The sequence below is a fragment of the Hemitrygon akajei genome, chromosome 10 (assembly GCF_048418815.1).
Source record: "Hemitrygon akajei chromosome 10, sHemAka1.3, whole genome shotgun sequence".
Lineage (NCBI taxonomy): Eukaryota > Metazoa > Chordata > Chondrichthyes > Myliobatiformes > Dasyatidae > Hemitrygon > Hemitrygon akajei.
The window spans coordinates 39,124,984-39,151,957 of record NC_133133.1 but is presented as its reverse complement, the minus strand read 5'-3'; the positions used below and the strand labels follow the sequence as shown (position 1 = coordinate 39,151,957).

Genomic DNA, 26,974 nt, shown 5'->3' with positions numbered 1-26,974 from the left:
TTACACTCTCTCTTAATGGAAACATCTTCTCCATGTCCACTCCAACCAGGCCTTTCAGTATCCAGTAGAGATCCCCACTCCCTTCCGTGCCCCCATCCTAAACTCCACTGAGCACAGGTCAGAGATTAAGCACATTGAGCAATTCAATAGGCTATTCTTTCACAATGGTGTTTGAACATGATTTCATTGCCAGGGTCCTGGCGTTCAGCTGCCTGCACACCCAGACAAATGACCTAAGTACATGACCATATTTCAAAAAGTGCAAGAATGAAACTCTCAATGCATACAAATTGTTTCTACAAATATAGCAATTGCTCTATGTGAGTAATATACCAAAAATAACAACAGGGCAACCGAATGTTGGCCAAGATAAAGGGCATATTTCCTGTTTTTCTTTAAAGACATCATGGAACCTTAACATCCACCCTTAATATACATGCCAGACCTTGGGCATCTCACCTAAAGGACACTACTTAAAAAATATTATTCAAGTACTATTTTGTCCATTTCAATACCCAATTCTGAGCACTATATAAAATTCAAGAACACAAGAGAGAACAAGTACAAAAAGGGGATTTCCACATACTTTAAAAACAAAAGAATATTCTGTTAAGCGATTACTTTATTTGCTCAAAATAGTCATTACTAATTCTGGTTATGATTAAAATGAAACACCTTTCGGAATGTCTGCCAGGGCATTATGTCATTTCCAGTTTATTGAAGTATGGACTTTTATTAGGTCATACCAAACTGCAGTGGATCTGACATTTACTCAAGGCAGAGAAAGTCACAGAAGAAATACTTCCAGATTGGCTCACAGCTCAAAGGAATGACCTGCTTGGCAGTGAAGAAATCTTGTCACTGTCAGCCCAGTGTACAATTTAACCTCTTAATAAACAAAAAGCAAAAGGGCATTCTGCCAACTATATTTGCCCCTCAGGCAATCTGAGTGGAAAAATTCATTTATTAATGTGATACATATGATTCAAGGGGGAAAGATTTATCAGGTCTTTGTTCAAAGTCGACATCTTATTTTGCCAGTGGCGGATTTTCAGAAAATAAGAAATTAACTAACTAATCAGACAGGCATAAACAGAACAGGCCTCATGCTCAGCAGACCATAGTGAAGACACTCAGAGAAGTTGCCAATATCAATGGGACACAATGACACAATGCCTGAAGAGCATTAGCAACAGGGCAAATTTAAATCAAAACTGATTGGATAATTCAAGCTTTGGGATTTCTCTACTTATAAACCATCTAAAGATCAGCCCCCCTAAATGCATATAGCATAACATTAGCTCAGTCTCAGTACAACTCCAGGGACAAGCTGTAGTTCTTCAATGCACTAAATATAATGAATGAAAGCCCCCAGAGCTTTTCATAGAGTGAACTCAAATTCATATTATTGCAACGACAAACCTGGTGGTGCATCTAGTCTGTCGGACTTTTAGCACAGAACGTCCTGAGGACACCGAGAAGTGCAGAAGAACAAAGGGTTCTGGGAGTACAGATCCACAATTCCTTGCAAATGGTGTCATAGATAGACAGGGTCGTAAAGAGACCCTCTTTTGGCATGTTGGCTTTCATAAATCAAAGTACTGGATACAGGAGTTAAAATGACATGTTGAAGATGGTGATGCAAAAATTTGGAGTATTATGAACAGTTTTGGTCACCTATCTACAAGATAGATACAAGATTGATAGAGTACAGAGAAAATTTAAGGATGTTTCCAGGACTTCAGGACCTGAGTTATAGGGAAAAGTTGAATTGATTAGGACTTTATTCCCTGGAGTAGAAGAGAATGAGGGGAGATTTGATAGAGGTATACAAAATTGAAGGGTATAGATAGGGTATGTGCAGGCTTTTTCCACTGCGGTTGGATGAGACTAGAACTAGAGGTTAAAGGTGAAGAGTGAAAAGTAAAATATTTAATGGAAACCAGAGGGGAACTTCTTCATTCAGAGGGTGGCAAGAGTGTGGGTGAGCTGTCAGCAGAAATGGTGGATGCAGATTTAATTGAGACAATGGCATCTAATGGCGACTCCTTTGCTTACATCTTCAGAAATAGCTCTATTCCCATCTTTAATATCTCTACTTTTCCCTTTCAGGGTTCTAATGAAGACCCTGACCTGGAGTTACACGTTGACTTTGGCTCTTTGCAGGAATGTGACCCACTCTAGGGGTTTCACATCTGGCTGTTATTCGACATGCTAAGGGCATGGCCTAAGAGTATTGTGAGCTTGCCTTCAGAGGGCTGAGACTTCATGGCTCTGCAGACAGGCGGATTGAAGGTCGGTGTCCCGGCAGATCTGTGTGTCGTGGAAGTCAGAAGATCAGGCCCAGAGCTCAGAAAGTGTGACACAATGGACTTTTAACATCGTAAAACTAGCAAGCTGTTTGTTATGTCTCCCCTCCTGCTGTGAAACGGAGACACCTCTTTCTCCCTTATTAGGGAAAGAGACAGCCTGTGGTATGTCGAATACCGGGTGAACGAGTAATCTTTGGGGTACTGCCAGTCTGTGTCTTTGCTGCATGGTTGAGTGCTCGGTGGCGGGTGCAGATGCTTTTATTTTGCCAGTGGGGGGAGGGGGGATCGTTGCTTGTTGCTGCTTATGCGCGGGGAGGGAGGGGAGCTGGGGGGGGGGGAGACTTTGGGGTTCTAACATTTAACTGTCATTCATTCTTTGGGGGCACTCCTCTGTTTTTGTGGATGGTTGCAAAAAAAAAAAATCATTTCAGGATGTATATTGTATACATTTCTGACTTTAAATGTACCTTTGAAACATTAAGAGAAGTCTGGATAAGTAAATGATAAATATGGTTCAGTATGGGTCATTGGAATTAACAGTTTGGTATGAACTAGATGGGCCCCCGTTTCACTCTATGACTGCTGGATTACTGCTGAAAAGAGCGGGCTGACTTTTAGCACACACCACTGCAAGTACATTTCAGAAAGTATAATGTAACTAGAAGGCCCTTCGAAACTTGTACTTAGAATGTCCTTGCTGAAACCACTGAGTCAGGATAGGTCGGATAAAGTTTACACCAAGCCCACCCCACAAGCTTTCCAAACATGTGTTTTGTGATGCTCAACTTCAAAACATTCATGTTAGTTCTAAATTTGATACAGCCCAAGTATGCAGTATCCTCAGGTACATGGGGGAAGGGGTGGGGGTGGGGGGGTTCTGGGACCAGAAGGCACCTATAGGGGATCAAATACCTTGTGGATGGAGAGTACTTAATTTGAAGCCACTGACTGTAAACAGTGTGAATCAATAAATATTGTAGCATCGTGATAATGTGATTCTGTAGTCATTGAGCAAACCTCCTCTGGAAAAAGGAAATCCAATTGATAAAGATGAGGGGCAGTGCAGACTTCTTCCCTCATGTTATCACAATAACGGCAAAACAACAACCCATTAGTATGTCATTCCCACATACCTTTTTATTGAGTTTCAGCCAGGTGGAGAAACCTTTCGTATCTTGGTACTGGAGCCCAAAAAACCAAACTTCACGCAACCCAATGGTCTTCACAACCTGTGCAAATAAAAGATTATATTTTGTGATAAACAGCAAGAACAAATGTTTCAAATAAGCTGGAAAGAATGCAGCAAATAAATCCTCAGGCAGCATCCCAATTTACATTTCAGCTAACTGCCTAAAGGAGAGAAAGAAAATTCTTTCCACAGGTGCTATTGGATTTGGGCATTTACAGCATTTATACCTGGTTGGTTATCTCTGGGTGAAGGTAGCTCTTAGGAACTAAATTCACCACTACGTCTGGTGCACTATCAGTGTATGAACTCTCAATCAAATGCATAAATCTCATATTAAATCCAGTAAACAGAATGATTCCAATTTGCCTAGAAAATTTAAAACAAAGCTGCAGAGGAAGTAAGACCATAAGAGACAGGAGCAGAATTAGGCCATTTGGCCCATCGAGTCTGCTCCACCATTTTATCATGGCTGATCCATTGTCCCTCTTAATCACATTCTTCTGCTTTCTCTCCATATTCTTGCATGCACTGACTAATCAAGAACACATCAACCTCCAGCCAATGGCACAGCCTCCACAGCTGCCTGTGGCAACAAGTTCCACAGATTTACCACCCTCTGGTGAAAGTAGTCCCTCATCTGCATTCTAAATGAACATGCCTCTATTTTGAGGCTGTGCCCTCTATTGCAAGACTCCCCCACTATAGGAAACATCCTCTCCACATCCATTTTACCTAGGCCTTTCAACATCTGATAGGTTTCAATGGAATCGTATCTCATTCTTCCAAATTCCAGAGAGTACATGCCCACTGTTCATGCTACTCTAAGTGAGGCCTCACCAGTGCCTTATAAAGCCTCAACATTACATCCTTGTATTTACATTCTAGTCCTCTTGAAAGGAACACCAATATTGCATTCATCTTCCTCACCACTGAATCAACGTGCAAGTTAATCTTTAGGGAATCCTGCACGAAGACTCAAGTCCTGTTGCATCTCTGATTTTTGAAATATCTGCCCATTCAGAAAATAGTCTACACTTTTATTCCTTCTACCAAAGAACATGACCATACAATTCCCAACACTGTATTCCATCTGCCACTTCTTTGCCCAATCACTTAATCTGTCCAAATCCTTCTGCAGCCTCCATTTCCTCAACACCATCTGCCCACCATCTACCTTTGTATCGCCTGCCAACTTTGTCACAAAGCTATCAATTCCTTTATCCAAACTATTAGCATGTAATGTAAAAAACAGTAGCCCCATCACCTACCCCTGTGGAACACCTCTGGAGCCCAACTAGAAAAGGTTCCCTTTATTCCCACTCTTTGCCTCCTGCCAATCACCCAATCCTTTATCCATACTAGTATATTTCTTGTAATTCCATGGGCTCTTATCTTGTTAAGCAGCTTCATGTGCAGCACCTTGTCAAAGGCCTTCTGAAAATCCAAGTACACAAGGACCGATTCTCCATTGTCTACCCTGCTTGTTATTTCCACAAAGAATTCCAACAGATTAGTCGAGCAAGGTTTTCCCTTAAGGAAATTATGCCGATTTAGGTTTATTTTATTATGTGCCTCCAAGTACCCTGAGACCTCATTCTTAAAAAAAAAAATCTACTCCAACATCTTCCCAACCATTGAGGTTAGGATAAGTGGCCTACAATTTCCTTTCTCCTGCCGCCTCCCCTTCTTGAAGAGTGGAGTGACATTTGCAATTTTTCAGTCCTCTGGAACCATGCTATAAACTAGTGATTCATGAAAGATCATTATTAATGCCTCCATAATCTCTACAGAACCCTGGGGTGTAGTCCATTTGGCCAGGTGACTTATCCACCTTCAGACCTTTCAGCTTCCCAAGCATCTTCTCCCTAGCAATAGCAATTGCACTCACTTCTAACCCCCACTCTTGAAATGGCAGATGAACTAAGTATTTTGCATCCATCTTCACTGTGCTAGATTTACCCAATGAAGATGGATGCCGAATACTTATTTTAGTTCATCCGCCATTACTCCAGCGTCATTTTCCACCTGTCTGATGTGTACTCTCACTCTTGTTCTTTATACAGCTGAAAAGAAACATTCGGTATCCTCTGATATTATTGCGTAGCTTACCTTTATGTTTCATCTTTTCCCTCCATATGGCTTTTTTAGTTGCCTTGTGTTTCCCCCTCCATCCCCCCAAAGTTTCCCAATCCTCTATCTTTCTACTAATTTTTGCTCTATTATTTAGTTTTTAATGTTGTTTTTGACTTCCCTCATCAGCCATGATTGCATCATCCTGTCTTTAGAATATTTTTTGGAATGTCTCTATCCTGTGCCTTCTGTATTTCTCCTAAAATCTCCAGCCATTGCTGTTGTGCCATCATCCCTTCTAATGTCCCCTTCCAATCAACTTCGGTCAGTTCCTTTCTCATGCCTCAATAATTCCCTTTACTCCACTGTAATACTGATACAAGTGGCCCCCGTTTTTCGAATGCTCGCTGTTATGAAAGACCAACATTACCTGTTTTTGCTAACCAAAGAGAATTTTCACTTTTACGAAAAAAAGACGCCCACTTTATACATGTGTCTACCCTGAGAAAGACTTCCATGACCGGGAAGCCTTGTGTGGGCAGTTGTGTGCGCATGCGTGTACGTGCCGATTTTTTTCTATACATCGATTTCAGCTACCTGTCTTCCTGATTCTGATAAGTGAAACTACACCGTACATACAATATTTCTACTTTATATAGGCTGTATTTATAATATCATTCCTGCTTTTACTATATGTTCACGTTATTTTAGGTTTTATGTGTTATTTGGTATGATTTGGTAGGTTAATTTTTTGGGTCTGGGAATGCTCAAAAATTTTCCCCATATAAATGAATGGTAATTGCTTCTTTGCTTTATGACATTTCGGCTTACAAACGGTTTCATAGGAACACTCTACCTTCGGATGGCGGGGGAAACCTGTACTTCCAGTTTTAGTTTCTCCGTCTCAAACGGCAGGGTGAATTTTATCATATTATGATCACTGCCTCTTTAAGCACTCTTTTACCTTAAAGTTCCCTAATCAAATCTGGTTCATGACAACATACAATCCAGAACAGACTTTCCCCAAGCGGGCTCAACCACAAGCTTATCTAAAAAGTCATCTTGAAGGAATTCTCCAATTCTCTCTCTCAGGATCCAGTACCAACCTGATTCCCCCAATCCCCCATGATTATCCCAACATTGCCCTGTTGACATGTGTTTCCTACCTCCCATTGTAATTTGTATCCCAAGTTTGGCTACTGTTTAGAGGTCTGTATACAGCTCCATCAGGGTCTTTTTACCCTTTAAATTATCAATAACTTTGCTGGCAAAGGATGGTTAACATTCCACATCAGGACAGATGCTGCTCAAGCTATTCCAGCAGTTTGATTTGTCTAGAATCTAAACAACTTCACCTGCAGCCTCTTGGATCCTCATCTGTCTGTATGCTTCAGAGACAATCTGTAGCTGACACTTCAAAGCATTAGAAAATTAGCATCAATCTTAATCCTCCAAATCCAACAGGTGGATAGATGAAACAAAGAAAATTTCCTCTCTCAGGAAAACTAAAAGTTGTGGCCACGCTCAAATAGTTCTGATAGTCAGGTTGCATCGTTCACCATCTGAAAGCTGCTCTGGCAAGATGCAGACTAAAAAAAACAATACCCCTACCCCTCCTCTCTTACCACCATTCAGGGCCCCAAACAGTCCTTCCAGGTGAGGCAACACTTCACTTGTGAGTCTGTTGGGGTCATCTATTGCATCCGGTGCTCCCGTGCGGCCTCCTCTACATCGGCAATATCCGACGCAGATTGGGGGACCGCTTCGTCAAGCACCTCCGCTCTGTCCGCCATAAAAGACAGGATCTCCCGGTTGCCACCCACTTCAACTCTGCTTCACATTCCCATTTGGATATGTCCATACATGGCCTCCTCCACTGCCATGATGAGGCCAAACTCAGGTTGGAGGAGCAACACCTCGTATACCGTCTGGGTAGTCTCCAGCCCCTTGGCATGAACACTGAATTGTCCAGCTTCCGGTAATTCCCTCCCCCTTCCTTCCCCCATCCCAGTTTCATTCTGCCTCCTCCTCCAGCTGCCTATCACCTCTCTCATGATTCTACCTTCTTCTACTACACATTGTGCTTTCCCCTTACATTCCTTCTTCACCTTTCCTGCCTATCCCCTCCCCCACCCCTTGATCTTTCCTCTGATTGGTTTTTCACCTGGCACCTACCAGACTTCTCCTTCCCACCCTCCCCCCCACCTTCTTTATAGGGCCCCTGCCCCCCTCCTTCTTCAGTCCTGACAATGGGTCTTGGCCTGAAACGTTGACTGCTCGTTTCCACGGATGCTGCCCAACCTGCAGATTTCCTTCAGCGTGTTGTTCGTGTTGCTTTGACCCCAGCATCTGCAGTGTACTTTGTGTTGGAGAATACCCTCAATCCCTTCAAAAGATGCAGCACCTTCACCGACCCATGGAATTTCTGGCCAGCAACTGCTCATACTTGAATTGCAACAACAAGAGACGGCACCAAGCTCAAGGTCTCTGATAGGAATATGCACCAACATTAGAAATTTGCAGTGGATTCCGGTTAATTGGGACACATCATGACTTGTACATTTTGGCCCAGCTAGGCAGCTGCCCCAATTAGACAAAGTTTCATGGAAATAGTTTAAACGGTGTATGTATAAAAAGGATGAACTACCATAAAACTATATTTACAGAACAAATTAGAACACTACTAACACCACTACAGTACTATAAAACTAGCAGTTCATAATGAGGTGAAGTGGTTGTGTAGTGGCTAGCACAACACTTTACAGTACAGGTGACTTGGGGTCAATTCCCATCGCTGCCATTGTTGAACCCAGCAACATCTTTAAAAATCTTTGCACTTATTCTATAGGCACAATACACTCGGGTCTCTCTTTAAGTGCTCATCATATCAATCTCTTATCTACTTGTATACCACCCATACACCCACTGATCTTCTATTTTCCCATCCCATGTTATTTGCCACCTACTACAATCTCATCCTTTAAGATTATAATTTTCCTAAAGCCTCTCTGCATCCTCCTTCCAGCCCACACTACTATTCAGCTTCGTATCAAAGCGCCAAAACAGATGTTTGGTAATGGAGATTAATATTAAACATCCCAGCAAGAATCCCTGCAGTACCCACTAATCATAGCCTTCATAACTAAAAACGATCCATTTATTCCTTCTGTCCTGCATAGTAGCCAATTGTCAACACATGATATATTACGCCCTATTCCATGTGCTCTAATTTCACTTTGAGACCTCACCACCTTAAAGGCCTTCTGAAAGTTAAAATTACTATAACCATTGGATCTCCCTTACTCATTTTGCTAATTACACCCTTAAAAACTTTATTTGTCAAACATAATTTGGTTTCATAGAGCCATGTTAACTCTAGCCAACTCCAAGTGTCTGTCGAATTGCTGGTACAGAAGCCTGAAGACCTTCAATGATTCAAAAACAGCTTCTTCCCCTCCATCAGATTTCTGAACTGTCATTCATCTGATGACTCCTTCTCTTGTCTTCAGTACTCCTCTTCCTCTTGGATACTCCACCTTGGCCTTCTACCTGCTCTGGATCTTTTCATCTCTAACTGCTGACAGGGCATTCTCCTTAACCCACTGAATGCACTGGTCTCTCCGTCTCCCTCTCTGCACTAATCCCAACTTTACATCAAACCTGCAGACAAGTGTGGTGTGAATGTAGTCTGGCAGACTGACCACACGAAGAAGCTTCAGGCCACTATCTCCTGCACTGTCACTGATATCATCTCTCAAGTCCTCTCTCTACAGCCTCCAACCTCAGTACCCCTTCCCCACACTGTCTGTTTCTACTTCCTACCCATGATCCAAAACCCAAGTGCCCTGGTTTCTGCTTGCTCCTGCCCAACTGAACTTGCGTCCTTGCTTTTCAACTCCCTTGGTTCAGTCCCCTCCCATCTACATCCATGACACATCACATGCTTTCTGCCACTTCAACAACTTTCAGTTCCCTGGCTTTGACTGCCTCAGTTCCACCATGTCCAGTCTCTTGTACGGCTCCATACCCCATCAGGAAGTCCTTAAGGTTTTTTGATTCTTTCTTGATAAACAACCTAATCTCTTCTCCCCCTCCATCTGGCAGCAATAGTATTGCCTTTAACATTTCTTTTAGCTTCTTCCACATTCTCCAAAACAGAAGTGTAACCGTGGGCTGGGACAATCCATGTTCCAAACCTACAGTATTAATGCTCCCAAACTCTTCCTCCATGACACTTATGACTACAGTGGTGCTGCTTACTACACCAATGTGGAGCTCAATTTTATCAGCTTTGTCACCAACTTCCAACTTGCCCTCAAATTGACTTAGTCCATCTCTGACCTGTCTCTCCCTTTAACTGAAGTCTCCATTACGACCTCTGGAAACAGGTTGTCTACTACCACCTTTTTACAAATCCACTAATACCCACAGTTACCTTGACCTACAACCTCTTCCCACCCCTGTCACTTGCAAGAATGCTTTTCCTTTCTCCAAGTTCCTTTGTCTCTGCTGCACCTATTTTCATGAGGATTTCCATTCCCGGATTCAGAAATATCCTTCTTATTTCTTTAGAAAGGGTTTCCCCTCCACTATTATAAATGTAGCCCTCACCCACATCTCTTCCAATTCCCACATTTGTCCTCACCTCACCTTCCCAACTTAACAGGGAAAGGGTTCCCTTTGTCCTAACTTACCACCCCACAAGCCTTTACATTCAACACATCATTCTCTGCAACAATGCTGCACTTCTCTACGACTCTACAACTTCTACCGTCTCCAATACCGCAGGGAGATACACAGGAATCACAGGGAGAGATTTCTCACGACTCATTCCTCCCTGATGATTCCCTCCAAGCACTTATTCCTGAAACTCTGCAAAGTGTTATACTTGTTCCTATTATCTTCTCTCACACCAGTACTCAGGACCTTAAACAGTCCTTTCAGGTGAGGCAGTGCTTCACTTGTGAGTCCATTGGGGTCACTTATTGCAACTGGCATGACCACCTCTACAACAGTGGACCTGAAGCAAAGGGGGGGGGGGGGGGGAGAAAGAGCAGGACAGTTTGCCAAGCATCCTTGCTCCATCTGCAGCAGCACTACAATCTTCTAGTAGCCAATTTTAATTCCACTTCCCATTCCCACACTGACATGTTTGTGCATTGCTTCCTCTGTTACACTGACATCAAACACAGCTTGGAGGAGCAACTTGGTATTCATATTCTTTATCAACATTAAATATTGTCTTCCTTTATTCTAGTCTTTGACTTCTCATTTGCCACAGCTAGACCACTGTTCCTCTTGGGGTTTTGTGTCTTACTGGATATTTACATTTGTACAAGATATGATATTAACTCTTCAAATGACAGCAATTGGGCAAGTGAGCAATCTGCCACAGCTAACGGGCAAAATCATAGGAAAGTAGAGAAGGAGGACACTCAAACCTGCTCAGCAACTCCGTGTCATGGCTGATCTGCACCAGGCCTCATCTCCACTTCTGTGCCAATTCCTAGTAGTCTTCAATTCTCCGACCTTTCAAAAAAATAATCTACTTCCTCTTTAAGTACCCTCATTGAGTCTTCACAACCCTCTAAGACAGAATTCCAGAGATTCACCATCTTCTGAGAATTACCTATACACCTCGCTTTTAAATAACTGCACTTCATTCTCTCATATTTGGAAACACCTTAATGTCTATCCTCTTGTGCTCGCTTGGAATCACCTATCTTATTAAGAGCACCCTTCACTCTTCCAAGATCTCAAGATTATGGATCCGCTTTTTGCTGTTTCTGATAGAACAATCCCAGGAAGTAATCTCTTGAATCTCCATTGGACTACATTCAACAGTATTATAGTCTTAGAGGACCAAAACCGTCTCATGTGTTCTTTGTACCATAACACTTCATCTGAACAGCTGATTTTTCAAAAATATAAAACTGATGAAACAGTAAACTAAAAATCAGAAAGATACTGAAACACAATGCACCTTAGAGTGTCTACAGGCGTATTAATGTTAAAAAACAGAACAGCTCTGATGAAAAAGCCATGTTCCAAACTCTTCCTCTCTACAACTGCCAACTGATATGCAGAATATTTGCAGCATCGTCTTTATCTTGAATATTGTACCTACTTCATGATGCTCCTCTTGCACTGTACCCTTCAGCACATTCACTGGCTAAGCTCATAAAAGAGCATAGTTGGGTAGGGTCTATTATCTACAGAAAATACATCCAAATGCCTCCAAAAAACATTAAAAGTTAACCAGCTACTGAACATAGGTTTTGTGCTATACAGTTTTCACAGTAAGGGTTAAATGCACTATTGTTTTGAATGATCTCCAATTTGTCATTCATACTGTTTCATTGCAATCAAAGTCCAATGATCTGCACAGGACTTTCATTCAGACATAACATAAGAGACTGGAATGTCTGTGGTCACTTTGGCACAACGTTAATATTCTTGGCTGAGGTAGTCAACAAGTACAAGGCCATATATAGTCAGAGATTGAGCTTGCAAGGCACTCCAAAGCACAAAGGCAGGAAATGCTTACTGCTTTGCAAAAAGAACACTTAATGGATGTTAGCTAGCTGGTAGCTTGCACAAGGTAGATAATGCAGAATGCTTGTGTAAATACATCTGCTTAAGATGCTTAGTTAGAGATATCACATGTGCAATGATCTAGAAACTTGTAAACTCAAAGCAATGCCCAGGTAACAATGCAGTAAAGCTGTCCCTGTCAACAGGCGCTTGCCAACTGTACAAAACACAGCATGCCTAGACTTGAGTAAAATGCTAATACAAGAGGTAAGAAAAGAAATTGATGAGGGTAGGGCAGTGGATGTGGTCTACATGGACTTTAGCAAAGCATTTGACAAGGTCCCTGATGAGAGACTGATCCAGAAAGAAATGAGTCATGGGAACAGTGGAACCTTGGCTGTTTGGATAAAAAATTGGCTTAAAGGAAGAAAGCAGAGGGTAGTGGAAGGAAAGTATTCTGCCTGGAGGTCGGTGACTAGTGGAGTGCCGCAGGGATCTGTCCTGGGTCCCCTGCTATTTGTGATTTTTATAAATGACCTGGATGTAGAGGCGGAAGGATGGAGCTGTAGGTGGTCGAACGTTACAAGGACATAGACAGGCTGCAGAGTTGGGCAGAAAAATGGCAGATGGAGTTCAATCCGGACAAGTGTGAGGTGATGCATTTTGGAAGGACAAACCAGAAGACTGAGTACAGGATTAATGGTCAGTTACTTAAGAGTGTGGATGAACAAAGGGACCTTGGGGTTCAAATCCATACATCCCTCAAGGTCGCTGCACAGGTTGATAGGGTAGTTAATGCGGCCTATGGGATACTAGGGTTCATTAACAGGGGGATTGAGTTCAAGAGTAGAGTGGTCATGTTGCAATTCTACAAATCTCTGGTGAGACCGCACGTAGAGTATTGTGTTCAATTCTGGTCACCTCATTATAGGAAGGATGTGGAAGCTATGGAGAGGGTGCAGAGGAGATTTACCAGGATGTTGCCTGGTTCGGAGAACAAGTCATATGAAGCAAGGTTAGCAGAGCTGGGACTTTTCTCTTTGGAGCATAGAAGAATGAGAGGGGACTTGATAGAGGTCTACAAGATTATGAGAGTCATAGATAGGGTGGATAGTCAGTACCTGTTTCCCAGGGCACCAACAGCAAACACCAGAGGGCATATATACAAAATTAAGGGAGGGAAGTTTAGGGGAGACATTAGGGGTAAGTTTTTAAAAAAAATATAAACACAGATGGTTGTGACTGCCTGGAATGACTTGCCAGCGATGGTGGTGGAGGCTAAAACATTAGGGGTATTTAAGAGCCTCTTGGACAGGCACGTGAAAGAAAAATGGAGGGTTATGGGGTAGTGTGGGTTTAGTACTTTTTTTTTAAGGATTATATGGGTCGGCACAACATGGAAGGCTGAAGGGCCTGTACTGCGCTGTAGTGTTCTGTGGTTCTAAGTCAAACAGCAAACAGTGGGAGATTCAAGCACTGCTGTCAGCAAGATAAACTGGCAAGTTTCCCCAACCAATAGTGTTTTCATTTTATTCTATGTTAAAGTTTTGATAAAACAGAGCAACGCAAAATGCTGGAGGAACTCAATAAATTAGGTAGCATCTATTCTCCTCCTTGGTCTGAGATGCTTCATCAGGACTGCAGTGTACTGGAAGTAGTTTGCATGAGGCTTCAAATCAAACAAACTGTCACTCATTAACACACACACAATGCTGGTGGAACGCAGCAGGCCAGGCAGCATCTTTAGGAAGAAGTACAGTTAACGTTTCGGGCCAAGTCCTGATGAAGGGTCTCGGCCCGAAACGTCGACTGTACTTCTTCCTATACATGCTGCCTGGCCTGCTGCGTTCCACCAGCATTTTGTGTGTGTTGCTTGAATTTCCAGCATCTGCAGATTTCCTTGTGGTCACTCATCAAGCTGTCTTCACAACTTGTTTCCTTATAAAATTTATATCTATAGAATCCTGAGTAACTTCCTCTAAACCTTATTATATCCTATTAAAAATGCACAATTTTGCTGTTAGATTTTTTTATGGCTCCTAAACATTTTATGCTAAAAAGGCCTGCATGTAGAGAAAGTAAAACATTCTACTTATGACAAGCCTCAATAATACAATAGACAGTGCTTAGATGGTTACGTTATTGAATGGTGGGCACTGAAATATTAATATACTCATGGTAAGCTCTCCAAGTTTCATCCCACATTCACACTAAGATTTTAACGTGCAATAAAGACACACACACAGCACAAGTTATACTCAATTGATATAAAGGAAAATGGAGAATTCCTACACAGTTCTAATTACAATTCTGATTTTATGATAAAGTGTAAATTCAGGTGAGAATCTAAGTCGAGGTGAGACAGTAGTTACACTAAACAGTCCTTCAGGATTACGACTTGCTTCCGCAATGTGGAATGAGGTGTTGATGAGGCCGATATGTGAGCCACAAACTCTTTCTCAGATGGTGGAGCTCTTTCTGCTGTTGGGAGGGGACGGTGTGCTCCTGAGGCATGGACGAGAAATGGTCTGTGCCAAGACTGAGGTTTTGAGCTTCAAATACTTCCCTCCACCCACCCTCCCCAAACAAAGCTGCTGGCAAGTTTAATCTGCATTTACTGACAGAGAGCTCCCAAGATATGGGAATGGTCCATTTTTCAAAGGCCTTGCTACAAACCTTCTCCAACTGCTCTCCCACAAAATATTAAATTGCAGGGTCCATCCTCTCACATGCCTCAATGAATGCGTCAATGATTGCTTGGAACTTGATATTGAAACATAGGCAGATGTAGATATCATTTACATACTGCAGTTCTGTTACTGAAATTGTGGTGATCTCACCATTATACAGTCATTGCAAGCTAACCAGTTTCCCATTAATTTAAAATATTAGCCTTACTTCTAAGGGACGTTTATTTGAACTTTGAGGACTAATTTGTAGTATTGTGTGCCATTCTGGTCACCTACCTACAGGAAGGGTATCAACAAGATTGAAAGAGTGCAGAGAAAATTACAAGGATGTTGACGGGTCTTGAGGACCTGAGTTACAAGGAAAGGTTGAATGGGTTGGGACTTTATTCACTAGAGCACAGAAGGAGCGGATTTCATAGAAGTCTACAAAACTATGAGGGACATAAATAGGGCAAATGCAAGCAGACTTTTCCCCACTGAAGTTGGGTGAGACTAGAACTAGAAGTCATGGGTTTAGAGTAAAAAAGGTGAACTGTTTAAGATAGGGGTTCACAAACTTTTTTTTAAATGCCATGGATCCTTACCATTAACCAAGGGGTCTGTGTACCCCAAGTTGGAAGTGCCTGGTTTAAGGGGAACGCAAGGGGGAACTTCTTCACTCAAAGGGTGGTGAATGTTGCCAATGCAAGTGGTGAATGCGGGTTTGATTTCAATAAATACTTGGTATATGAATGGAAGGGCTATGGTCTGGGTTCAGGTCAAAGGTACTTGGCAGATTAATAGATCGGCACAGACTAGATGGGTCAAAAGGCCTATTCCTGTGCTGTACTGTTCTACGGATTCCATGAGAAGAGAAGGTGCAGCATTCCAACAAGATAAGCAACTATCTGAGCAATCTTGCTGACTTTAGCATTCACCAAGATTGGCTCTGACATAAACTCCATTATTAGCAGCATGGCTTGTATGCAATCATGAGGTAAACATAAATTGGTGATTAATTTCTCTGGCCAGTTGGAATTCAGAAATGCTCCACTGTCCCTTCTGGTTTACAGAATCAAAGAGCTTTAGTAAGGTTGAGGAAGTCCATGTACTGCAATAAATGCAGTGAGAGTCACTCAGTTACTCCAGTATATTGGCTAGAAACAAAATGGAACCCCTCAGCTTTTCCCATGATTCAATGCTACAAAAATGGCTTTATTTCAAACTTCTTTGAGAACATTTGTAAAGCTACTCCACATTGAGATAAAATTTCACAATAGCGTGATTAACACTTATTCAACCTAGTATAACACTCAAGGGAGGAAATCGCAATCCATGCACACAACAGATTCCACCTACATTAAAATGTTCTCAATGCCACTCAAAAAGCCAATCAGGATCATTATCACTGATACATGTTGTGAAATTTGTTGTTTTGTGGCAGCAGCACAGTGCAATATAAATTACTATAAATTACAATAGGAAATGCTCAGTTTATATATATATTTGTAAACAAGTACTGCAAAAATAATAAGGTAGTATTCATAATCCATTCAGAAATCTAATGGCAGAGGGGAGGTGGTGTTTATGAAACATTGAGTATGCATCTTTGGGCTCCTGTACCACCTCTCTGAAGGTAGTAATAAGAAGAGAGCATATCCTGGGTGATGGCCAGAACCTCAGCATTCAGCAGCAGGACGGTCCTAAACTGTACACTTTCCAAATGAGCCTTTGTGGCAGTGTGCTACGGTTCAACTTGTTTTTTTAAATCCATGGTTATGTACTTCGAGCACCCATAAACAATCTTTTAAACTGAAAGAAAAAGTTTTGGCCATATCAAAAGGTAAATTTCACAGATGTTTCCCGTAGTATGTTTTTGGGAACAGCAGAGCCCAGTATTGTTTTAGATGGTCTAGACTTGCCTTTAGCTTTTTTAGGACAGATAGGCATCACCCCTGCTCCGGGAAAGAATTTTAATTAAATAAAAATGTGTAAAACAACTTTTCTGAATACATTTGGAAATTACATGGAAGAATGTTAATCAAGCTGTTCAGAATGATTAACTAGCAACCGAGTAATCAAACTGCCAAATAAGACAAAAATTATTAACAATGATCAGATAGATTTGCATCTTCAGTGAATTGGACATACCATGTACCAGACACAGTGAAAGTAGCTTGGCTGAATAAGTGGGGCAAAGACAAGGAACATGATTTATTTGAGAATTATTTTCTTCCACTCCCCACCCTCAAAAGGAAGATATTGTGGCATGAAAAATTGTATAAGAGGCATTACTGCAGATAAGATCTTTATAAAAGAGAAGCAACAAACAGCTAGGTTTGCTTTGATCTGGAATTTTTAAAAAAGTGGAACACACACACCAATTCTCCCCCCCCCCAAGCCAACTTTTGTAACATATCCCCATCTTCCATAAAGCAATGAAAAGCAAGAACTCTGTAACAGAACAGGATGTTAACTTACTCACAAAAGATAAAAAAGATTACAATTAACACTGCCTCACTCAGCACCAAATACACCGGAAATTCTCATATCCTGCCCTCAACTGAAAGGCAAGAGGGAAACCCCACGGCAAACTTACAACTACCACATACACTCAGTTTATTAGGTACAGGAGGTACCAAATAAAGTGGCCACTGAGTGCACGCTCATGGTCTTCAGCTGCTGAAGCCCATACACTTCAATGTTTGAAGTGTTGTGCACTCAGAGATCCTTTTCTGCACAACGCTGTTGTAATGAATGAATGGTTACTTTCGTTACTATCCGCCTTCCTGTCAACTTGAACCAGTCTGGCCATTCTCCTCTAAACTCTCATTAACAAAGCACTGCTCCTCACTGGATGCCTTATTCTCTGCAAATTTTAGAGATTGTTGTGCATGAAAATCCCAGGAGATCAACAGTTTCTGAGATACTCCATCAACCTCATCTGGCATCAAAAAGCATTCCATTGTCTTTTCACTTAGATTACATTTCTTCCCTGTTTGATGTCTGGTCTGGAACTATAACTTAAGCTCTTAACCATATATATATATATATATATATATATATATGTGTCTATGTATTGAGTTGCTATCATATAACATGCATAAGAGAGCTAGTGTATGGGTGTACCTAATAAAGTGGCTATTGACACACTTAATATCCAATCATTCCAAATCCAACTTAGGAAAGGCAAGAGCAAAATAACCTGAAGTCTGGAAGCAACACACACTCTTGTGTTTCTGAAGTTTGGTAGAAGAGGCAATTAAAACATGTCTTTGCCATGATCCAGGGATTCACTTCTTGCACAGTGCAGCCCTTTGCAAATTAAAGTAAAAGCTTTTAATGAAACTCATGCAATTTTGAAACAGAATATAGATCTGTGTAGTGGGCCTGAGGATGTACAGGCAAATGATAAGGAAAAATTGCAGTCAGTGAGACAAGTTGAGATGAAACAGGGAGCCAAAATCAAAAAGAGTGATACATACAGGAGTGAAGATGCTATATTTGAATTCACCCAGCATTGGGAATAAGATACTTGATCTTATCGTGGAGTCCGAAAATGACAGGTACGATGTTGTGAGCATTGATGAGTCATGGTTGAAAGCAGATCAGAATTCAGAAGTTAACATCCAAGGATACACATTGTATCAGAAGGACCAGCAGGTAGGCAGAGAGGGTGGGGAGGCTATTTTTGTAAAAAAAAATTAAATCAAATCCTTAGAAAGAGGTGACATAGGATTGGAAGATATAGAATTCTTGTAGAGTTAAGAAATTACAAGGGTGAAAAAAAGACCCTGATGGGAGTTGTATACAAGTCTCTGAACAGTAGCTAGCATGTTATCTACAAACTACAATGAAAGATAGAATAGGCATGTAAAAAGGGCAATCTTGCGATAGTCATGAGGGATTTCAATATGCAAGCAGATTGGTAAAATATATCAGGTTGGTGCTGGATCCCAAAGGAAGGAAGCTGAGAAAGACTACGAGATGTCTATTTAAAGCAGCTTGTGGAAAGGTAATTCTGAATTGTGTATCAAGTAATGATCTAGATTTGATTATGGAGATCAAGTTAAAGGAACCCCAAGGAGACAGTGATCATAATATGATAGAATTCATCCTGTAGTTTAAGCTAAAATCAATATTACAGTAGAATAAAGAGAATTACAGAGGCATGAGAAAGGATCTGGTAAAAGTTGATTGGAAAGGAACACTAGCAGGGATGATGGCTGGAGATTCTAGAAGCAATTCACACAAAAAAAAATGGATATGTATATGGACAGGAAAGGAATAGAGGGTTATGGGCTGAGAGGAGGTCGGTGGGACTAGGTGAGAATAAGTGTTCGGCACGGACTAGAAGGGCCGAGATGGCCTGTTTCCGTGCTGTAATTGTTGTATGGTTATATGGTTACATAGGTGCAGGAAAATACATCCCAAAGATGAAGTATTCCGAAGGCAGGATGAGGCAACCAAGGCTGACAAGGGAAGTCAAAGACAGAATAAAAACAAAAGAGAGGGCATATAATATAGCAGAAATTAGTGGGAAGTTAAAAGGCTTGGGAAGCTTTTAAAGGCCAACAGAAGGCAATAAAAAGCCATTGTGGAAAAAATTGAAAAAGGAGGATAAGCTAGCTAATAATTTATGAGGATACAAAACAATTTTTTCAGATATATAAAGAAAAAAAAGAGACAAGAGCGGATATTGTACTGCTGGAAAAGTGTTGATGGGGGGGGGCGGGGGAGAGAAGGAAATAGACAAACTGAATAAACATTTTGCATTCATCTTCAATGTGGAAGACATTAGCAGAATGCCAGAAATTTGTGAGTGTTTGAGGGGGCAGATGTGAGCACCTTTGCTATTACTAAAGAGAACAAGCTTGGGAATCTGAAAAGCTGAAGGTAGATCAGTCATGTGGAACAGATGAACTACATTCCAGGGTTCTTAAAGAGGCAGCTGAAGAGATTGTGGAAGCATTAGTAATGATCGTTCAAGAATCTCTGGATTCTGGAATGGTTCCAGAAGACTGGAAAACGGCAAATGTCCCTCCACTCTTCAAGGAGGGAGGCAGTCAAAAAGAAAGAAAGAAATTACGGGCCAGTTATCCTGCTCACAGTGGTTGGGAAGATGTTGGAGTCCATTATCAAGGATGAGCTTTTGGGTTACTTGGAAAAAAATGAAATAGGCTAAAATCAGCATTTTTTCTTAAGGGGAAAATCTTGCCTGACAAATCTGCTGGAATTATTTGAGAAAATAACAAACAGGATAGACAAAGGAAAGTCAATGGATGTTGTTTAATTGGATTTTTCCACAAGGCCTTTGACAAGGTGACACACATGAGGCTGCTTAACAAGATCAGAGTCAATGGTATTATACTGCAGAAAAGATACTCACATGGATAGAAATTTGGCTGATGGGCAGGAGACAAGGAGTGTGAATAAAGGGGACCTTTTCAGATTGGCTGCCAGTGACAATTGGTGTGCTGCAGGGGTCCGTTTTGCGACTGCTTCTTTTTATGTTATACATCAAGGGTTTGGCTGGAGGAATTCATGGTTTTGTGGCCAAGTTTGCAGATGATACGAAGATAGGTGGAGGGGCAGCTAGTGTTGAGGAAGCACAATATCTGCAGAAGGACTTTGAAAGATGAGGAGGAATGGATAAAGAAGTGGCAGATGGAATACAGTGCAGGGAAGTAAATGGTCATGCAATTCAGTAGAAGGAATAAACGTGTGGATTGTTTTCTAAATGGGAAGAAAATTCAAAATAAAAATCAGAGGTGCAAATCGATTTGAGAATCCTTGTGTAGGAGTCCCTAAAGGTTAATTTGCAGATTGAGTTTGTGGTAAGGAAGACTAATGTAATGTTAGCATTGATCTTGAGAGGACTAGAACATAAAAAGCAAAGGTTTAATGTTGAGACTTTATGAGGCATTGGTCCGACCACACTTGGAGTATTGTGAGCAGTTTTGGGCCCCTTATCCAAGATATGCTGGCATTGGAGAGGTCTAGGAGGTTCACGAGAATGATCCCAACAATGAAAGGATTAACATATGAGCAGCATTTGAAGGCTCTGAGCCTGTACTTGGTGGGGGGAGGGGTTCTCATTGAAACAGATCAAATATTGAAAGGCCTAGATACAGTGGATGTGGAGAGGACATTTCCTATTGCGGGGGGGGGGGGGGAGAAGAAATGCTCTGTTTTGTTACTTCAAAACATTAAACTAATTCAAAGAAAGATACGGAAGTCCAAAGTAGAGTCAAATTTTGCGTTTACTTTAAGTGAGGTACACATGTATCAATTAATTATTTAAATAAATTTAATCAAACTATATTTTAATAAATACATAACAGGAGAGTCTAGGAATAAAAGACACAGTCTCAGAATAGAGGGACATACAATTAGAGCCGAGATGAGAAAAAAATTTCTTTAGCCAGTGGATGGTAGAATTCACTGCCACAGATAGCTGTGCAGGTCAAATCATTGGGTGTATTTAAGGCAGGGGTTGTTGGGCTCTTTATTAAAAAGGATGTCAAAGATTATGGGGAGAAGGCAGCAGAATGAGATTGAGAGGAATAATACATCAGCCAGGATGGAATAGCGAAGCAGACTCAATGGGAGCCAAATTGGGCCATTTGGCCCATGACTTAAGGTCTTATAATATGCCATAAAAAAGAGCATGGAGAACAGCAGTCCAGAAGGAAAGTTCCAATAGGTTACATAACCAATAAATTAACTTTATCCATAAATCACAAAATTGTTCATGGACAAAATTACATACTTGGCCATTAGTAACATTGGAAATTAAGATTTAAAAAAAAATTAAATGCTTTATTCACCACTTTAAAACTCCCCATCTCTTAAACATGACAACTAAGAATTGACAAAATCTTAAGGCTGGAGGACAAAGAGGCAGGATTGCCTCACTTTGGAATCCTGGCTGAATACATAAAATTACTTTACATCTTCTCCCAAAGTTAAAAAAAAATGTAATTATGCAGAAGTAATTTTACTGGCAAGAATGTTCAGTTACAATTTTGCAACGAGGCAATACTTGTTTACCAAGCATACTGATTCGAATAGGGAAATAGCTTTTCTGCCACAAAACAGTAGAAAGTAGCACAAAAAAAACCTAATAATAGTCAAAGTTTGGAAAACCAAATCAATTCAACATAAGCCAGCCACTTCTAGCTACTGAATACATCAAGCATTGCATGCTCAGGGGTTTGCTGAATCCGAGGTGGAACGTCAAGGGTGATTTGAATTCAGATGAATTTGGAATGATAAAAGTTTATTTTATTATAGTTTATTCATTATATCATGAATGCAAACACTGAAACCCATCATCCTAGCAACGTTCTAGGATAAAAGTTAACCATGTTTTAAGCAGAACAAGATGCAAAGTTCAACATACCTGATCAAACAGCTGCTTGCCAGTGGTGTTGGGCTGAATAGCAAACTCCAGCTCTGCATCCATAGTGGTAACCCGAACATTGATCTGTGGAAATGATAGAAATTTGCATGAGCCCCATAAAAACAAAGCAAAATCAATTTCATATTAACAGACCCACCTAATTAATTTATGTGAAAATTCCAGAAATGAAACAGATTCAATTGGGGAAATCACCAAGGATCCAAGCAAAAGCCATCTTTCTAGCGGATGTGTCCAGTTACAGAAATCAGGAAATTGCTCATGCTGCAAACCAGTGGAAAATTGCTGGAAATACTTCACTTGGCTTTTGTAGACTCAAATGCCAGAGGTACCGTTCTTGGTACATGAAAAATAGTTACTTCAGCAATGCCAAGATAATTTTTCAAACATTGCACATCAGATGACAGCATGCTTGCTATACTTATGCATTTTATCAGTCAGCTTTCTAAGCATCAGTCTTTAGAAAGTGAGATCCTTCACATGGGTTCAAGATTTAAAACCTAGGGAGAGTAATATATTAACCGTCTAAACAACAGTGCCAATAGGAAATCAGTAGAAATATCTATCCTGTGGAGTATAGGGATAAGCTAGTAACTATTTAACCTGCAGAATGTGAATGAGTTGAACAGACCAGAGAAGTAGTAGAAGCAGGTACAATCATGATGTTTAAAAAGGGATTTGGATAGTTACATGAACAAGGAAGATTGGACATGAACCACATGTATGCAAATGGGACTAGTTCAGTTTGGTAATTTTGATGGCAGAGGTTAAGGGACTTATTTCTGTGCTGCCTAACTATGACTTTATAACTTGAGTGCATTTTAAAAATGCTTAAAAATGGTGTTTGCAACTTGCAGTAAAGTAGTGCCGTTTACATTTTTTAAAATATTCTTAATGAAATTTCCTCTTCTTTATCCAGTGAATGCCAATTTCAAACTAAAATCATTGCCCATTAGCAAGAGAGTATAGTCATAAATCAGTGCTAGAAAGTTTGTGAATCCCACAGAATATTTTTTCTGCATAAACATAATCCAAAATGTGATCAATCTTCACACAAGTCCAAAAATTAGATAGAGGACCCAATTAAACAAATAACACAAAAACATTATACTTGTTCATTTATTTATTAAGAAAGATGATGCAATATCACATGCATTTGTTGGAAAAAATTATGTGAACCTCTGGGGTAAAGCTATTTGGAGTCAGGTGTTCCAATCTACGGGAAGTGATTGGAGGTGCCCTATCCTATAAAAAAGATGCAAAGTCAGGTTACTGACAGAGCCTATTCTTGAGAAAGATTTGTTTATGTGCACCATGCCCCATAAACAAGTTTCATAGGACCTTAGAAGAATTGCAGAGATGCATGAAGCTGGAAAAGGCTACAAATGCTTTTCTAAAGACCCAAGTATTCATCAGTCCACAGCAAGAGAAATTGTCTACAAATGGTGGAAACTCACTGTTGCTACTCTCCCAAGGAATGGATATTGTGTAAAGATCACACCAAATGCACAATGTGCAATGCTGAAGGAGGTGAAAAACAGCCCAAGGGCAACAGCAAAAAGCCTGCAGAAATCTCTAGAACTTGCTTATGTCTCTGTAAATCTGTCTACTACAAAAAAAAAACCCTGAACAAGAATGGTTTTCATGGAAGGACACGATGGAGGAAACCACTGCTCTAATAAAAAAAACATTGCTGCACATCTCAAGTTTGCAAAAGACCACCAGGATGTTCCACAACACTTCTGGAACAAACCTCATGCCAACTATGAAGCACGGTTTGGGGCAGACTTGCTACCTCAGGGCCTGGACCGCTTGCAATCATCAAGACATTTTACAGTAGTGTCAGGGTAGCAGTCTGATACCTGCAGCTTAACAGAAGTTGGATAATGCAAGAAGACAATGATCCAAAAGATAGGAGTAGTAAATCAAAAACAGAATGGTTTAAAAAAAGAAAATTCATGTTTTAGAATGGCCGAGTCAAAGACCTAACCTTAATCCTACAGAAATGATGTGGAAGGACCTGAAGCAAGCAGTTCATGCAAGGAAGCCCATTGACATCCCAGAGTTGAAGCAGTTTGTAAGGAAGAATAGCTTAAGATTCCTGCAAGCTGATGTGCAGAACTGATCAACAGTTACCAGAAACGTTTGGTTGAAGTATTTGCTGTACCGGGGGGGGGGGGGGGGGGGGGTCACATCAGTTACTGAAAGCAAAGGTTCACATACCTTTCCCAACAAATACATGTAATATTGGATAATTTTCTCAATAAGTATAATATTTTGGGTTATTTATTTAATTCGGTTTTCCTTATCTAATTTTAGGACTTGCATAGATCTTATCACATTTTAGGTCATATTTATGCAGAAATAAGAAAAATTCTACAAGAGTTCACAGTATTTCTAGCACCACTATAGGTCCCTAGTAGGCGTCCACAATCAGCTACTCTTTCCCCGGGTGTACAACTGTTCCATCTCGCTGAAGTCAATCAGGTTCATTTATTTGTCACAATACACTGAAACAAAGTGAAATGGGTCATTTCCAACAACCAACACAACCCAGTGATGGGCTGGGGCACGTGCCGCCACACATTCAAGTACCAACTTAGCATGCCCACAGAACACCACATGCAACTAAACAACCACAGCAAAATGAGCCCCTTTCCTCCCTCCCACATGGACAGTCCTCCAACCCGGAACAGCCCTCGTCTACTGGGTTCTGAATTCTAACTGACCTGCAGTAACAACCACTGGACAAGCTGACGATGGGACTCTGAGCTCCAGGCTTGCCACTCCTTGTGCCTCCTGCTCGCATGGACATCATGCCCTGGGATTCACTAACTTGGGAAAGCCCTTCATATACATGTCCATCTCCATGTCCACATTGCTGGCCTTTAAATGCAGAGCAGAGGCCTAAACTCTGATTACCTCTACATCTGTCCCTAAACCCTAATCTGATCACTAACTCTCTTCTGTCCCACTAATCATCCTTACAAACTTAAAAAAATAACTAAGTGTGAGCCATGATCCTGACTGAGACTGCATCTTGACCAAATTGACAGCATTCTTCTTTATAGCAGATTTGGTTTTCCATTACTATCATACGTGATATAATTTACATGTGATATTACTGAACTATCATGTAAATTGCATCTTGCCCTCATAATGTTTTGTAAATGATTTGCTATTAAGATCCAATGAAAGCGCTCAAGGCAAAATCTTTAGTAGGCCTTCAGCAATTTTCTGTGTTAATGTGCAAAGTTAAAAGAGCTTATGTTTTGTACAAATCTCCACAAGAATGTGAAATCTGTTCACTTCAATTAATTTGGAATTTCAGCTTCCTAGGAGTTTGTTCAAAGACAAAATAAAATGTAGGAAAATCCAATGCACTGGTTAATACTGCCATAGTTACTAAAGAAATCAGAGACAAAAACAGAGTAAACACCTTTGTTCTTTGTTACATAGTGATTGTTGCCAAAGCTTTAAGATTGTTCAAAACTGTTGGACTGGCACACTAAAAGGTTAGCATTCTGTTGTACACACAGAATCAATGCCAATGTTCCCCGTGCTCTCCCACCACCATAGGACTGAGGTGTGCAGCAGGTCAGGGTGGGATGAGAGAGAACATGCAGAGGCCCAAAAGAGAACACTGGACATCCGAGTGAATAAAGAGGGAGAGCAAAGATACATCATCTGCCGTCATTCAGGATGTGACGCAGTGGTAGAGATTAATCACAACGGAAAACTTTTTAAAGAAAAACAAAGCCACTTAGCAGGCTTCACACTCTACCTGACCTAATGAGTGAAGGTGTCAAACAGATGTGCACTATTTAAAGCCACTGCACATGTCCAGTGACCTCTACGTTACCATGCACAGAGAAGTGCCATCAACGTTAGCCAAGTTTTCTGTTCCAACATGTAACTAGTTTCCCACCCCCATGTAATAACCTCCTGCCAAGTACCAAATATTAGAGCAGATCTGCTCTAAAGCGGTGGGTGAACTATGTTGAAGTACAAGTGAAGCATCTTACACATTTTCATGATTCAGTACTACAAAGCTATCTTACAATTTGTTGGTACCCAGATGATTGTCTATTAGAAGCAATGCACAAAAGTTGTCTTGGGGAAAACTATATTTACATTCAATCATACTTTGAAGGGCTTATGTAAATTTTTGAATGACAACTTTAGCAATTAAACAGCTCACAAACATTTACAGGTTATGAACGGTCAGTTTGAAACAATTGTTAGCTAGGACATTAGGTAACACAGTGTCTTCAAATTAAGCAAAAACATTCACAACTTAGTGAAGCGATATAATACTTGGCCACCTAAAAACCTTAAAAAAATCAAATGATGTGATTAATGCATTAAAACTGCCTTCATGTTAATCATACCTTTTAAGAGATTAATTGAGACCCAATTTTAAAATTAAAATTACCTAATACATTCCAGAACTACAAAATACCCAAGGATATTCTAGCTCATTTTTGGTCGTTGGAATGCTCTCAACGATGCCCTATTCCCAGTTTGATTAGAGCAAAGTTCAATTGGTCCAAACTTAACTTATTTTGAAGCATTTTTCTCCTCAATTATCTTATGGGTTTAAAGCAACAGTTCCTACAAGCCATACTGAATTACAGGCTGGTGTGCATAAATTACAGTGGAACTTCAAGTAGCGACATCAATGAAGTATTGATTAGCCAAGCTCCAGTAAGATAGTTTTTAAAAATCCTGATTGGTAAGAACAAATTTCATCACACACCAAATAAAAAGCACTTTC

At 40.7% G+C, this 26,974-nt stretch overlaps 1 protein-coding gene across 1 annotated transcript in view; it reads right to left on the bottom strand.

Annotated features, from left to right (window-relative positions):
- The window catches only part of msna (moesin a), an 86,178-nt gene that overhangs the window by 27,237 nt on the left and 31,967 nt on the right, over positions 1-26,974 (bottom strand). Inside the window, exons 2-3 of the mRNA XM_073058058.1 lie at positions 22,180-22,263; positions 3,446-3,541 (exon numbers count right to left, since the gene is read on the bottom strand). Coding sequence (XP_072914159.1) covers positions 3,446-3,541; positions 22,180-22,263 — 180 coding nt within the window. The remainder of the gene's footprint in view (positions 1-3,445; positions 3,542-22,179; positions 22,264-26,974) is intronic.